General features: G+C 40.5%; 2 protein-coding genes across 4 annotated transcripts in view; both read right to left on the reverse strand.

Moving 5' to 3' along the window:
* Positions 1–172: 172 nt before the first annotated feature.
* On the reverse strand, positions 173–8,193 carry LOC126393241 (CD209 antigen-like protein E). Its single transcript, XM_050049239.1, has 7 exons — positions 8,077–8,193; positions 7,585–7,696; positions 7,410–7,508; positions 5,823–5,981; positions 3,058–3,200; positions 1,080–1,183; positions 173–478 (listed from the first exon to the last, which is right to left on the reverse strand). Exons 2-7 carry the CDS (start codon positions 7,655–7,657, stop codon positions 343–345), a joined length of 714 nt encoding a protein of 237 aa, XP_049905196.1. The 5' UTR covers positions 7,658–7,696; positions 8,077–8,193; the 3' UTR covers positions 173–342.
* Positions 8,194–11,160: 2,967 nt separating this feature from the next.
* Positions 11,161–15,359, reverse strand: part of parp4 (poly (ADP-ribose) polymerase family, member 4) — a 42,689-nt gene continuing 38,490 nt past the window's right edge. For all 3 annotated transcript variants that reach the window (XM_050049165.1, XM_050049163.1, XM_050049164.1), the window contains exon 41: positions 11,161–14,587. In XM_050049165.1, the coding sequence (XP_049905122.1) occupies positions 14,578–14,587 (10 nt within the window). In that variant the 3' untranslated portion in view covers positions 11,161–14,577. The remainder of the gene's footprint in view (positions 14,588–15,359) is intronic.

The raw sequence follows: 15,359 nt of genomic DNA on the forward strand, positions 1-15,359 counted from the left end.
CATCCCAGTCATCAAAATGATCAAATTCACCAAATAAATTAAATGAAACGATAGGGTTATGGTTATACAGTATATAGGGTTAATATGATTGAGAAAACATTTGAGGTGAGAAAAAGGCAATGCAGTCAAACAATCTTGATCCATATTTAATCTGCCTAATTTGACCGCTGGTCACGAGCAGTGATTGACATGACCGACTCTTCTTGGTTTTGTTTACATGCAATAATGGCATTAGACGCAGTACAAGAAGGCAGAGGAACATGATTGTGTGGACTGTGTGGATACAGTGACAGCTTTAGCAAATATGACAAAATGTTATTTTACCAACTACAGGTTTAAATGCTACGGCATTTTCTCACAGATCCATGGCTTAGAGGTATCACATCGCAAATCATTCCAGTTTTCTCTCGTCTTCTTGCCAGCTAAGATTTCTACACAGTCCTCTTCACGCCAGTTATCAGGCCAGCCTCTCCAGTACCTATGGGAGGTCAGTAAGCAAGTGAATTTTTACAGGATTTTTCAATTTTCCACAGGAGCCCAAAAACAAAACAAAACAAAACAAATGAAGCTTAAAGTTTTTCTGGTGAAATAAAAAGTGGGTTTTTGGCTTCCAATAAATGAGTTTAATTCTTCATGTCAAGAAATGTTACAGTTATTATTTAGACCAGTGGTTCCCAACTGGTGCAGCCACGGGGTCCAGATTTTTTCCTCAGTCATGAGTTCAAGGTCCACACAGTTTAATATATTCAGCGTCATATTTGAGTCGAGCTAGTTTGCTGTCTCTGTCATGTAGCTACCTGTTAGTCTCTCACTCTACAGCAGGAAACAGCACCTCAAAATAAAAGCTCTGTGCTGAAAATTCACTGTCCTTCAAAATAAAGTGTGTTTTTAACAAACCTGACACATTTATGAGTCACTTGCGGTCCATTTGGTATTGGACCCATGACTCACTTCTGGACTGTGACCCACCAGTTGGGAACCACTGATTTAGACAGTCATAAAATAAAATAATAAACTTGGTATCATACATCAAAAGTTGCACATGCATCTATATTAATATAAGGTAATGTAAGCCTTACCCCTCAGTCAGTGGAGTCCCATCAGTCCACATCCAGGTGCCCTCTTTGTCTCTGTCATTCAAACCGATCCAGGTGTTACTCCTAATGATCTGAGTGATGAATTCCTGTTCAAGATAAAGGATATGAGAGCGCTTAAATTTTAATTTAAATTATATCATGAATGCAGTTTGTGGGGATTAAAGTGCTCAGATTTTTTTTAATTAAGTAAAAGTAGCAGCTCCACAGTGTAGACGTACTTTTGTTGACTACATTTTAGAGGTTTTTATCTCTTATTACATCTTACAGATATCACGTTGATTTAGTTTTCTTTTCTACATTTACAGAATACTTTCACAGTGCACAAATTTTGTAAAATTTTAGTTTAGCTCAAGAAATTGTTTATTCATTGTCTCTTATTGATGTTAAGTCAGTCTACCTTAACCTTCATTTTACTTGCTTTCCTTATTTGGGGTGAGATCATTTCTTTATCATTATTTATATTTGTTTATTATTTGTGTGTGTTTTTCATTGTTGTTTTAATATTGAAATTATTACCCGTGTACCTTGGTAAGTTAAGTTTTTAAATTAAAAGTAAAGCGGTTAAATTCAACCTTTTTCTCCTGGTAAATATTAAAGGGACAGCGTGTAGCGTTTTCAGTTGTTTATTGGCAAAAATCAATGTCTGCATTCATAAATATGTCATCATTGGTGTGTTATTACCTCCACCAATAATCTGACTTCTTTTCGTAAAAGGAGAATTTCGGATTTGTTTGTACATTGTTGGGGGGTTCCTTAACGTACCGCCATCTTGAAAATACATCCGCCAGCAAGGGACACATAGCACTACCAGGGAATAGCCCCGCCTTCTGAGTTTTCATTGAGAGCCAGGCCAGCGCTGTTTGACTGAGAAGCTGAAGGAGAGGAGCAAGAGGCGCTTTGCGACTATCCCAGCGAATTTGAAAGCCTGCACTACTGCAGCATAACAAAGTCCCACTCTTTGAGCGTAATGCAGAATCATGTATATGCAGCATCACGGGAGACGGAATCCTTCGTCGCCAAGAAAGCACAAAAGGGAATCAAAAGGCAACGTGACCGGTGACTTCAAAAAACGAGGGTCAACATCGGGGTAGCCTTTTCCCAGGTGGAGAGAGCTGCTGAAAGAGAAAGGTTTTAAAAGGGACGCTGAAGTCGTCATGGTCTTGACTGTCGCTCTCCTCCTCCTCCTCCTCCTCCTCCTCCACGCCTAACTCCTACCAATCCTCTGCCTCTCTGTCCTCGCTCCCTCCCTCTCCCTACCGATGCAGATAAAGATCAAAATATAAATGAATAATGTAACCCGACTAATTAGTACATAGTTCATGCTTGCACACTCTGAGGATCACACAGTGTCATAGAGCAATATTATTACTTTGGGAACATTTGTTAATTCACTACTAACTTGTATATAATATAATTATAATTCACTATCTTGCTTTTTGGTACACAGCGGCTACCGTAGTTGCAATATGCGTTTGAAAAAAGTAAGCGCTAGAGTGCGCTATCCGTTTGAATGCAATATACGATTTCAACGTTAGATGGGAGAAATTCCTACACACTGCGGCTTTAAAAATGAATTTCATTATCGATAGTAATAAATGGACCTGCACTGGTATAGCGCCCTTCTAGGCTTCCGACCACTCAAGATGCTTTAATACTACATGTCACATTCACCCATTCACACACCCATACACTGGTGGCAGAGGCTACCATACAAGGTGCCACATGCCATTCAGCTTAAACGCACGCATACACCGACTGAACAGCCACTTAGGACAATTTGTTGTTCAGTATCTTGCCCAAGGATACTTCGATATGCAGACTGGAGAAGCCGGTGATCGAACTGCCGGTCTTCTATATCTATATCTATATCTATATCTATATCCATATCCATATAGACTGATTTGAACATTTTCCTTGGGATAACGTTTTTGGTCAGGGGATAAAGAAGCACACACCCTACCTGTTCTTCTAAAGTGTCGATGACGACCAGATCTGCTCCTCTGTCTCTGCAGTCCTGCCTGCCTTTTTCCCAAGAATCAGACCGAGTGGAGAGGAAATAACAGACACAGCTGAACATCCTCCACTCTGCTGGACAGGTTTTCTCTGTAACATGCATCAAACAAAAGACATTAAAGATCAGACAAGACCCACGTCCTACGTTCTATTAGAGAAGTTGGAGGCTGTGTGACTTCCTGCTTAGACTCATGTCGCTCTCAGTACACATATACATGTAATTCATCATGTTTATATCATAGTTTATTCATGTTGCAATTACTGTCTGCCACAAACATATTTTATATTCTATAGACATTTCATGCCCTTTTGCATGATTTTCTTTTTACACATATTTAATGATTTTTGTTGGAGGGAGCCTGAGATTTAAGATTTTCATCACCTACATCAGCTTCTCTGTAACTATTGTGCATATGACAATAAATAAACTCCCCTCACTCTGCCTTGTTTGAAGGATCTGTAGTGACTCCTCACACTACATTACCTCTCAGATCACTCATTAAATAAAATGACCATTTACTTACAGTATTACTGATGTGACACATCGGAACAAAAAGGAAGGCGATATGAAAAAAGAATCCCGCAAAAGTGAAAATAGTGGAACTTAGAAGTCACAATATGAAGAAGTTGTACTGTCAATTTATCACAGTCATAAAAGGAAGTGAAAGTCTTTTATGTATAGAGAGTTTTTTGGGGAACTGTTCAAGCAAAGACGTTTGTTCACACTGGAAGTTATGACTTAGCTGCATACTTTAACAACTGTTCATGCAGAGACAGTAGCCACATAAAGGTCCAGTGTGTAGGATTTACAAGTATATATTGGCAGAAATGGAATATAACATAATAAGTGTGTTTTTGTTGGTGTATAATCACCTGAAAATACGAACTTTTGTGATTTTGTTACCTTAGAATGAACCGTTAATATCTACATAGGCAGTGTACCGCCTTGTTCAACACTGGATCTAGACAGGGAAATGTGTGCTTTCACATCGGCTACCATAATTAGAAGCCCCTACGTGTTGAGCAGCGTTTGAAAAACACTGACGTTTTAATGTGAAACTGCATTATGCAGCGTTTTTTCCTGGTTTAAATCCCTGGGTCTGTCTGGACCTTGAGTTCTTAGAGAAAAATAGTGAGCACACGTTAGCAGCTGCTAAGTTAGCTGCAGGTCTCCGATGAGCTGAACAGAGTAGGAGAAACACTGATTTGTAACGTGAAACTTCTTTATTCAGTGTTTTTACCGTATTTGATCACCTGGTCTGTTTGTTTTATAGTGGACGTCTCAATGTCTGGATCTTATGTCATCAGAAAAGATAGCATTAGATCAGGCAGGACATGTCAAGCTCAGCTCACATTCCAGCTACATCAGCTGATCTCAAACAGTCCGATCAGCTGATTGATGGAAGGGAGTCAGCTGATAGATCACATGATTCCTGTCTATGCAACCAATTGGTGGATCTCATTCAGGGCGCCCTATTTAAACTGCTCTGGCCTGCCTACTGTTGCTGCTTCATCTGCAAGCTGCTTTGCAACCCGCCTCCACCCCAGCTCCTCCTTTTCAAGTTGTGTCTGACTTATCAGTGTCATTTCTGTTTGTCATTGATGCTCTATTCTGTTCCTGGTGGGTCATTCCTGCTGCTCTCCCTGTTCTGTTCCTGGTGGGTCATTCCTGCTGCTCTCCCTGCCTTAGGCTTTCCATGTAGACGCATGGAAGGGCAGGGAGGTGTGCTCTCTCCGCCTCAGGCTTTCTGTGGCCTAGGGAAGGCAGAGAGGCCCCAGAACAGAGCCATACTGCCACATATAATACTGCAAATGGAAATAGTTTTCTTTGACTGAAGTGGTCCTGACTTAAGTAGAATTACCGCCTCACAGTTGAATGCCTCCAAGAACCCATCAAGTTGCAGTTATCGTTTACATCTATGTCTGTGAAAACATGGCTGCTTTGACCTTCAATTACCTCATTCTAATCAGTTGATTCTAAGTCCAAGTGGACGTTTGCACCAAATTTGAGGAAATTCCCTCAAGGCCTTCTTGAAATATCGCGTATCACAGGTCACAGTGGCCTTTGACCTGTGACCACCAAATTCAATTCAAATTACTCCAGCCAAGGCTGTTGCTGGCTCAGAGGCATAAAAAGGTGAGCGCACATTAGCAGGTACTGGGCTAGCAGTAGGTAGGTCCCCGATCAGCCAAACCGTGGAGGAGAAACACTGATTTGTAACATGAAACTGCTTCAGTCACTGTTTTAACCATTTTTAATCATCTGGTCCGTTTGTTTTGGAGAGGAGGAGACCTCTGCAGATAGTTCAGCTGATGGTTAAAACGTCCTGAACAATGAACACTGAAGGAATCCTAACAGGGAGTTCCTGCTTGGCACATGGGAGTAGTTTCAGCTGGTTACAATCTGCAGACCTCACTGCTAGATGTCATTAATTGCTACACAGTGCTTCTTTTAAACATAACATGGACTAAACTCTGGCTTTTAGCTTTAATACAGATGCTTATAAGACTTCTAGATGGAAAAGGTGCCTCATGCATAAATAAATTCATGTTTACATAAACTGAGTGGCTGAAATTAAGTTATTGGAACAAGACAAACGGACTGTACATAGAGTTTACAGAGTTAAAAGTAGAATATAACCATGGTTTTCTATACATGACGCTGTGGTGGCTCTTGACCTTCATGCAGAACACACACAGGCAAACACTCACTCTGTTTGGACAAAGTCTGGAGCCTGTCCAACTCTTTAGTCAGGTTTGTGAGGGTGGCATTCAGCAGGTCTCTCTCCTCATTACTGGCCTGGAGACGCTCAGTCAGGTTCGCTTTGATAGAAGATAAAACTGCAGATGAATCACGGGCGAAGTCAAAGTCTGAAATAAAGCAAGATTTATATTGATGTTAGTCAAAATATTTCATAATTCTGCCCTAAGGTCATAAAAGATGTTGATTTGGGTTCAGCTAGTTTTGGGTTGTATTTAGCTGTAGTTTCCATTCATTTTGGTTACTGCTTGGTCCCTAACAGTTATTAATGAGAGAGGACAGGATGGTGCAAATTGACGGGGGCATGTCAAATAATTTTTTAAGGGACTTGTTTTTCATTTTGGTTTTGGGGAGGGACGTACAACTTTAAATGGTTGTATTTTGTATTTATTTCTCCCTGAACCCCGAAACCTGACAGCATGTTTAAAAGGCACGTCGTCCTTAAAAGAATCACCAAAATTACACCCTTCATCACAGCCAGAAACTGTAAAAACAGAAGTTGTGACTGTGACTCTAAATTGGTCGTAAGTGTGAATGTGAGTGTGAATGGTTGTCTGTCTCTATGTGTCAGCCCTGTGATAGTCTATCAGTTTACATATTGATGTAAAATAAAAACCATAATAGCAAGAGCATTCATTCTTTTTGCAGCAGAAAACTGCAGCTTCTTTCTTTTGTGTCATGGTTCACGTCATTGTGCTACGTTACAAGTAGTGCAAAAACGTGAAGCAGCGCAGAGGAATGATTGATAAATCCGTCACAAGGCTTTTTCACTCTGCTCATAAAAATGAGCATATCCCAAAAACTAAATAATGGAGTGTTAAGAAATATTTTGTTTATGTTTCTACATTAAAAAATCTTTTGGATCAGTGTGTTTTTATTTTGTAAAATCTAATGAAAAAACATGTCAGATTTTTGTATATATATTTTCAAAATGGCACAGTTTCAATACTTTTATTAACTATTATAGTTTACTGACTTTCACAACCTTTCAGCTTAGGTTGTACAAATTTCAGAGTCAGAAATCAGAATGTGAAATACTTAACTGATCCTCGAGGGAAATTGTGATTTGTTACAGTCGCTCCAATATAAAGAATAGAGAATTATAAGAAATAAAAAAAAGAGTATGAATAAAAAGTATGTGAATATAAAGCAATAAAATAAAATAAAATAGAAATGAAAATGTGCATTATGCTACAGTGTTTAACAAGCACCAGGCAGAAGAAAATACTGAAAACTCATCTCTAAAGTAGAATTTAAAGTAAATAATCTGCTGGAAGCAAGCTGCTTGACTATGACTTTTTATCAGGCTGGAAAAAATCATCTTCATTACAAATGTATTTACAAAACAAAAAATGAGGTCAATATTCAATTATATTTTGTGATGCTTTTCAAGACAGACTCTAAAAAGGTAAGTAAAATAATTGACAAAAATCAAGAAAGCTGACTAACATTTGGGTGCATCTCTCAGCGCAGAATATTGCTCCTGAAAAATCACAACTTCAAACTGACATTAACTTGAATAAAAAAAGCAGACTCACAGTAGACACTGAGGCCGATGAGCCCAGCCAGCAGGAGAACACTGAGTAGCCCCAGGCAGGGAACAACAGCTCCAGGAAATCTCTCTGAGCTCCTGGTACCTGAACACAGAGAACACCAGTAAACACAGTCAACAATACAACAGTAATGATAATAAACATCCGTTCACATTCTCACCTGTCGTCTGCGCTGTTGAAGGTCTCGGGTCAACAGGTTTGGCATTTTCAACATTGGCATAGATTTCCTCCATCGCTCACAAGGATGCCGGCTATTTCCCTGAAGGTCAGCTCTGCAGCAGAGAATACAGAACATGTAAATGATGACACTCCTGTTGATTATTGTCTGTTTTTTTTAAAAAGAGGAAGTCAGGAGTTTTGCTTGTGATGAATGCAGCTCGGACAAAAGTAATCCACCACTGAAAGTTCTACACCAGGAACTAAGAAACGAGATCATATTTCTCCTGTTTTAGCTTCTCTGCACTGGCTCCCTGTGAAATCCAGAATTGAATTTAAAATCCTACTGTTAACTTATAAAGCTCTAAATNTGCTGTAAAGCCCTGTGAGGCAAATTGTGAATTGTGATATTGGGCTTTATAAATAAAACTGATTGACTGATTGACCACTGCAATGATAGTCACATAAACAAATATGATAGAGACACTGTAATCACCTTAATCAGTGAAGACTCTCAGTCATCCAGGTCGTAGTAATCTTATCGTAGGCAGCTGGACTTGCTTGAGTTTCTTGAAGACGTCTCACCTCTCATTCAAGAGGCTTCTCCAGTTCTAACGGGCTGGTGCAGAGTTGCAGGCTTTAAACTCTGTGTGGGTGTGAACCCTTAGAGTCGTTGAGGTCACATGTAACCTCTGAGCTTGTGTCTCTTCCTCTCCATCTGTTCTTGGTCTGTTTGAGGTCTTGGTTAGGGTAGTCACAAGATTTTTTAGTTCTTCCCTGATGTGTTTCTGTTCCTTCACCTTCCCCTCTGTCCCCGTGGACACGTTTTCAGCCCGATGGTTCAGGGTTCTGATGACCCCCAGCTTGTGCTGCAGTGGGTTGTCCAGTCAAACGACAGGTACTGGTCTGTGTGTAAGTTTTCCATTCACTCCAATATTAAGGCTTTTGTATTCTTCAGTGTGCACTGCACGGTCTAAGAAGGGTAGACTGTCTCCTCTGACATCCTTCCATGTGAGATCTACTTCCGTTTTCTGTTCTGGTGTTGCAGCAAAGTTGTTAAGCTCTCTGTCTGATAAGTTTTTCAACCACTTCTCATGTATGTCCAGATGTGCTGTGTTGCTGTACTAATTTCTCCAGGTTGTGGCTGTTCTGACGAGACTATAGTGTAAGGAATTTCCGTGTCTGTTGTTCCTTGCCCCTGGTGTGTTGCGACATCTGTGCCCTCTCAACAAACTCAGAGACATCTTCAAGGACTTCACTGGGTAATCAGTTCTTCAAATATCTGTTCAGTCTTGGATTCAAGTGCATCGATGGTGAAATGAATCTGTCTCGCTCTCTCTCATTGAGCAGCTGATGCCGAGCCCTCTGAAGGATAGCTGCAGCCCTGTGTCCTTTCATGATGAAACCCAAGGATGTTAGGAATCATCCCATGTTGCCTGCATTTCAAATTGAAGCACAGGTGGTTCCTGTAATAGATATTCTTTCGAATTCCTGTACCAGTCGAAGGGCATTCTTCCCAAAATGTTCAGCAACATGTTGGTGAAGATTCTCAGTCATCCAGGTCATGGTAATCATAAGTGCTATATTGTAGGCAACTTGAGTTTCTTGAAACTGAACTGAGCTGAAGAAGCCTCTTGAATGAGAGTTGAAACATCGTCAGGAAACTTGCCGACGATAAAGCGCTACAAAAAAATCACTCAAGTTCTTTTCAAAATGCATCGCAGGCTTTAAATGACCTCTAAACAGGAAACCACCAGGACCCCTATTAGAGTCCCTAAGATAAATAAAAATCAGGCATTACTTGTCATTTCATATTTATTTACATTCCCAAATTTAATTTACCATTAAATGCAAGTACTTCTAAGTCAAAATTAACTTTTCAAACACCTCTGCAACTGAGTCCGTGCTGGATTAATCCACTAAAGAAAAAAAAAAGTGTCTTACCTTATGGAGATTGCAGTGAGCTCCAAGGTAAGAGAAAACGCATCGGAGCGTGGTTGGTTCGTCGTTACAGGGGCAACAGAAGGATGATTAGTTGATTAGTCCATTGAAAGAAAATTAATCATCGACTATTTTGATAAGCGATGAATCGTTTCAGTCACTTTTCAAGCAAAAAAGTCAAACATTTGCTGGCTACAGCTCCGTAAATGTGCGAATTTGCTGCTTTCTTGGTCGTTTGTGAGAGGAAATTAAGAGTCTTTTGGGTTTTGGACCACTGGTCAGACATGAGGAGCAAAGTGAGAATCTCACTTTGAGTTCTGGGTTTTTTTTTTATTTGACATTTTATTGACGAAACACTTAATCCTAAAAATAATCAGTAGATTAGTTGATAGTAAAATAATCGTTAGTTGCAGCCTTTTTGGTGATTTGGTTTTTCATGGCTCTGCAAAAACAACTAGCAAGACCTTTTTCGGAAATGCAACTTGCTCTCTTGCTGACAGTTTAAAGAGAAGTTAAGTCTATTTAATGGCAGCATGCCAATCAAATCCCATATGTTAGAAGAGGGATGTACGTTGTTTTTTTATCATTGATTGTGATGAAACAATGGTGAATACCCATTATCAGGCTAATCATGATAAGGACGAAACAGTTACTGGTTCCACAATAAACCAAATTCATGACAATTAGCGCGACACATAGGTTACACACCTGCCGAGCTGCAGACCACTGTTTGAGACCAACAAACAGTAAAATCTGTTTTTTAGCGAGTGTTGTGTTTTTAGGGACACATCGCTGTGTTCCCACCAGGGAAAGTGCCACGAAAGGCAGTACTTTTTTTTACTGAGACATTGCTGTGTTCCTAGCGAGGACTGTGCCACCAAAAAACAGGGAATTTTAAGTCAAAATATTCATCCGTCCATTTTCATCCTCTTATCTGGGGCCGGGTCATGGGGGCAACAGGGTGAGCAAAGCACCCCAGACGTCCCTCTCCCCATCAACACTTTCCAGCTCCTCCTGGGGGACCCCAAGGTGTTCCCAGGCCAGATGAGATATGTAATCCCTCCAGCGTGTTCTGGGTCTGCCCCGGGGCCTCCTACCAGTGGGTCGTGCCTGGAACACCTCTAACAGGAGGCGCCCAGGAGGATCCTGATCAGATGCCCAAACCACCTCAACTGACCCCAATTGACGCAAAGGAGCAGCAGCTCTACTCCGAGCTCCCTCTGGATGTCTGAGCTCCTCACCCTATCTCTAAGGCAGAGCCCAGCCACCCCACGGAGGAAACTTATTTCAGCCGCTTGTATCTGTGATCTCTTTCTTGCGTTCACTACCCAGAGCTCATGACCATAGGTGAGGGTTGGGACATTTCAGCTAAAACATGTTTTCAAATGAGTTTCTCTTTTTCCGAACCACAAGTTAACCACAGCATTGCTGAAATGCAAAGTTTCAACATGTCCGCTACATAATACAAGTGCAATTGTAATATATTCATGGTTTGCAGAAACGTATGACACCAATATTTTTTCCAGCGGCTGGGCTGGGAAGAGAGGCAAAAGACAACAAAGGTTTCATGCAGAATGAATTTATTATGGTGTTGACAAAAAGAGAAAGTGACACAAAAAGAGAAGTGAAGGCACTCCAATAACATTTTTAAAGATTTTAATTCTGTTCATGATTATACACACACACGCAAAAACAATATACTTTCCACCATAACAAAAACATGTGACACCTGATATAGAAAGCAACCTAAGGCCGTGTGTCCACATAGCGTTTTTCTTTGGCACAAAAGTGGTCACAGGACTTTTTTTTAATGAAGCCCTGCACGTGGGTTTTGTTTATATCCTCCTGAGACCCAAACTCTTGTTTGTTATGCATTTTTGATTTCTCCTAGCTCTTTGGGATCAGTAGGACTTGATAAGTATAAACGATAATAAAGTCCCAGTGTCTTCAAATGAGTACTTCCTAATTATCAGTATCTTATCTTGTTACTGTTGCTAAAATCAGTCAAATTTGTTGCCATATCAAACTATACTACTACTACTATTAAATAAACAAGTTTCAATCTCAAAATCTGATCAGGATTTGGACCTTGTTCACTTTTGTGTCGGGATGAGCTGCAGCCTGACTTGGCAGAGATGGCTTCCATCTTGTTTTTACATGGATTAGTGAATTGTGCTCTTACTACACGAGATGGCACAAAAAGTGTCCACGGACGAGGACAACAGGTCCAAGTTAAACATAATTAAGTATAAGGTCAAATATTATTGTATAATCGTTAGCTAGGCAGCTTACATAACGCTACCTTAACTGATGGTTGACTACACAGTTACATACACAGGTACACACATACGGTGATAAAAGAACATTAACCATCAGAAACATTCAGTGTTCACCAGCTGATCTGCTCCCACAAATGGGCTTTTCTGCCTTTGTAGTGATAGTAGCCTCGCTAAAGAAGCATCGGTGACATCGCCAGTGCCTCTCTGAAAAGTTCACAGATTTTCAAATAGAAGCATTTAGAGTGGACGCACAAAAAACCCCCCAAAACAAAACAAAGAACGGACAGGCGCTAGGCCGCTGCATATGCTCTCTCCTCATTAGTAACGAGTGAAAAAGACACCAGTGCCAAGAAATAAACGCTATGTGGACACAGGCCCTGATAGTTCAAATCTGTTGTGTGTAATTAGCTTCTGTATTTTTTTTCTCTCTCTCTGACAGGCTCTGTCTGCTGTCGGTTTTTACACATTATAGTGGTTTTTACAGGAAAAACAACTGAAGCAGCGTGAGGAAAAAAAAAATAGAGAAGTGGTGAACCAGTTCTTGAAACAGCAATATGTTCAGGTTCAACAGCTGTATTTTCTAAAAGCACATCTCATGCACATACAGTATGTTCCAGGTGATTATGCTGAGAAAAGATTTAAACAAATTGTGACCAGCCAACATCAGAAAGATATAAAATAATTTGATAAAAGACTTGCCATTGCATGAGCTAGTTATATCTTACGTGATAGTATGCAGATACTTATCATTGTTCTCATTGACACTTCGGGTTCACACAACTGACACACAGCGACTGTGGATTTCACATGATTTGAAATCACCACCTATAAACTGTTTCCTTCCATATTTACTCATTACAAGTCTGGTCATACTTTCTTCATTTTGAACTTATAGCTACAATAAAGTAATCAAAGGTGCTGAAAGGCAGTGACATATAGATATAAGGCAAGGCACGTCCATTAGTACAGCACCTTTAAAGCAAACAACACATGCACTCAACAAGGAATCTTATTTATTTTTGCCTGTATGTCCGTGTGTGAGACCCTGGGAGGAAAACTGCGTTTAAATTCAAAGGGTCAGAAGTTCAGAGGAAGCAGACTTCTGCTGTGTGAGCGTCAGTTTTAATCTAATTTTGGACCGGATTATTTTGAGCTCTCTGACGCCACTGCTTCTCACCACGACCTTTCCTTTTGTTCCTGCTGCTCTGCTCTCACAGTGATACTTTCCCTGTCTGAAGGCTTTGTCATAGACATGCGCACATGTAAAAAGATAATTAGAAACACGATTATCAGTATATATAGCCAGGAAATTGGTTTTCCCCGAGGAGAAAACTATCAAATCCCCTACCCTAATTAAGGAAACTGCATTACTTTATTTCTATATAGTTTAAAAAGTTAGGTTACCACAGAGTGCCAGCTGTATATGGACATTTAAGGGCATTTTAACTCATCAGCTAGGGATGGGTATCAAGAACTGGGACGAAATTGGTACAGTTGCTGAAATAACAAAAAGCTCCTGGATAAACAGTGCTTCTATAGGTATTCATTTACAGCTCTGTGATTCCCCGCCTCTCACCCAGTGTCAGCTGGAATAGGCTCCAGCCCCACCGCAACCCTGAACAGCATTAGTGGTCATGGATAATGCATGAATGAATGAACAGTTCATTCTGACATAGTCGGCATTTTCCTAACTGTCCCCTAATGACGACGAAGCTGCCAGTCAAAAGTGTGGGCTCTATTTATGAACACTGTATCTAAAGTCTGGGTAAAGTAAAATTAAAGATTTGTTTCGAAAAACATTTTTACATGTTGGAAAACATGTGAAAAGACTGAATTGTATAACGCTGCATTTTGGGGTTAGACTGTTTAATAGTAAGAAAACTTGGAGGGGAAAGGAAAACGTTCCCAATTTCCAACCAGTCGTATGTCAACCCTCCCTCTGTGCTACAGCACACAGAGCTCCCCTGGCTCACCTACCCACCAGCGGAGGTTTTACATCATTTGGCAGACCCCTGCCAAGAGACCGGGGAGCTTCAGATGCTGCAGCACGGAGGTAGGTTGAACCAAACACTGTTCATTTGCTGCAGTGACACAGAGCTGGTTGAAAATCCCCACAGTTTCCTTTTAATAACTTACTCAGAACGCTGCTTTGTCATTTTGTCACACTGCATGTACTGCTTTGGCTTATTGCTGCCGATGTCGCTGCCATATTGGGCAGATAAAACTGGCCTTCAGTGGACACACCCCCAGTGTTTCAGTACAGAGACTACTGCAATTTTTTCATGATTCTGAAACCTAATTTTTACACTCAGGAAATTCTAGTCATTCAAATTTGTCTGGGAGGTTGATAACACATTGTTCTGTGGTGTGACAAACCCAGAACACATATCTATTTTTACCTTATTTGGTATTAAAGTAAATTTTTTATGTTATCTTTGTCTGTTAACTTTAGAGAAGCTCGAGGACTAACAGTTCTTTAGTAATTCATAATCTTGCTGAAGTTTACCTTCTGGTAGTAAAGCAGCATTAAGGCACATCACCACCAGACATTAGTTGACCAGACATTTGTAGCAATAGCTTCTCTCTCATTATATATACAGGAAACTCAAGGAACAATTTCACTTGTTAAAAATAACCACGGAGGGGGCGTCCAGGCGCTCACCTCGTAGAGCAGGTGCCCCATTAACAAAGGCTGTGTCCTTGCCGCAGCGACCCAGGATCGATTTGTACCTGCGGCCGTTTGCTGCATGTCATCCCCTCTGTCTTCCCCATTCCGCTTAATGTGCCCTGTCAAAGGTAAAAGCCAAAAAACAGTCTTTAAAAAAATAACCAGGGTTCCCACACATTTACACAAACCAAATTTCAAAATTTTCCCATGACTTTTCAAGGACCCATGATAATTTTTTTTCCCTTGCCCCACTTGCCCGTCATTTTTCAAACATATCGGATTCAAACTCTATTCAAACATAATTTCAGAGAGATGGATCCCTCCTCAGTTGCTTTTCCTGAGGTTTCTATTATTTTTTTCCTAATCTGCTGTGAGGGTCCAAAGGACAGAGGGATGTTGTATGCTGAATTCTGATTTGTGATATTGGGCTTTATAAATAAAACTGAATTGAAAGTGAGAGATGGAATGCAGGGAGAAAATGAAGGAACGTACCTGATGGTAAACAAAACGTAACACACTGATGCATATTAGAGCTACTATATGTTACGTCGACAGCTACAGAAAATAAATTTGCCTCCGTCACATTACGTGGAACTTTATCTATGTGAGATTACTGTAACAGTTTCAAGAATAGCTGCTGCAATGCAGGAGCTTATGAGGATCCTAATAAACTAAACCTGTTTCTATCATGCGTTTCCAGCTGACCACTTGTGTTCAGATTTTGTAACTGCGGTCAAGACCCCCGTGCACAGTTATTGTGTCCACACTTTTGCTAGCTGCTTGCTAGTCATGCTAGCGCTTGTGTCAGTACAGCTGGAGATATCGCTGTCGGCAGAATTCAACCTGACTTCTTCCATAGGGCAAAAAACGACAAACAGTCATGCAACACGT

This window comes from Epinephelus moara, chromosome 7, assembly GCF_006386435.1.
Source record: "Epinephelus moara isolate mb chromosome 7, YSFRI_EMoa_1.0, whole genome shotgun sequence".
Taxonomy (NCBI): Eukaryota; Metazoa; Chordata; class Actinopteri; order Perciformes; family Serranidae; genus Epinephelus; species Epinephelus moara.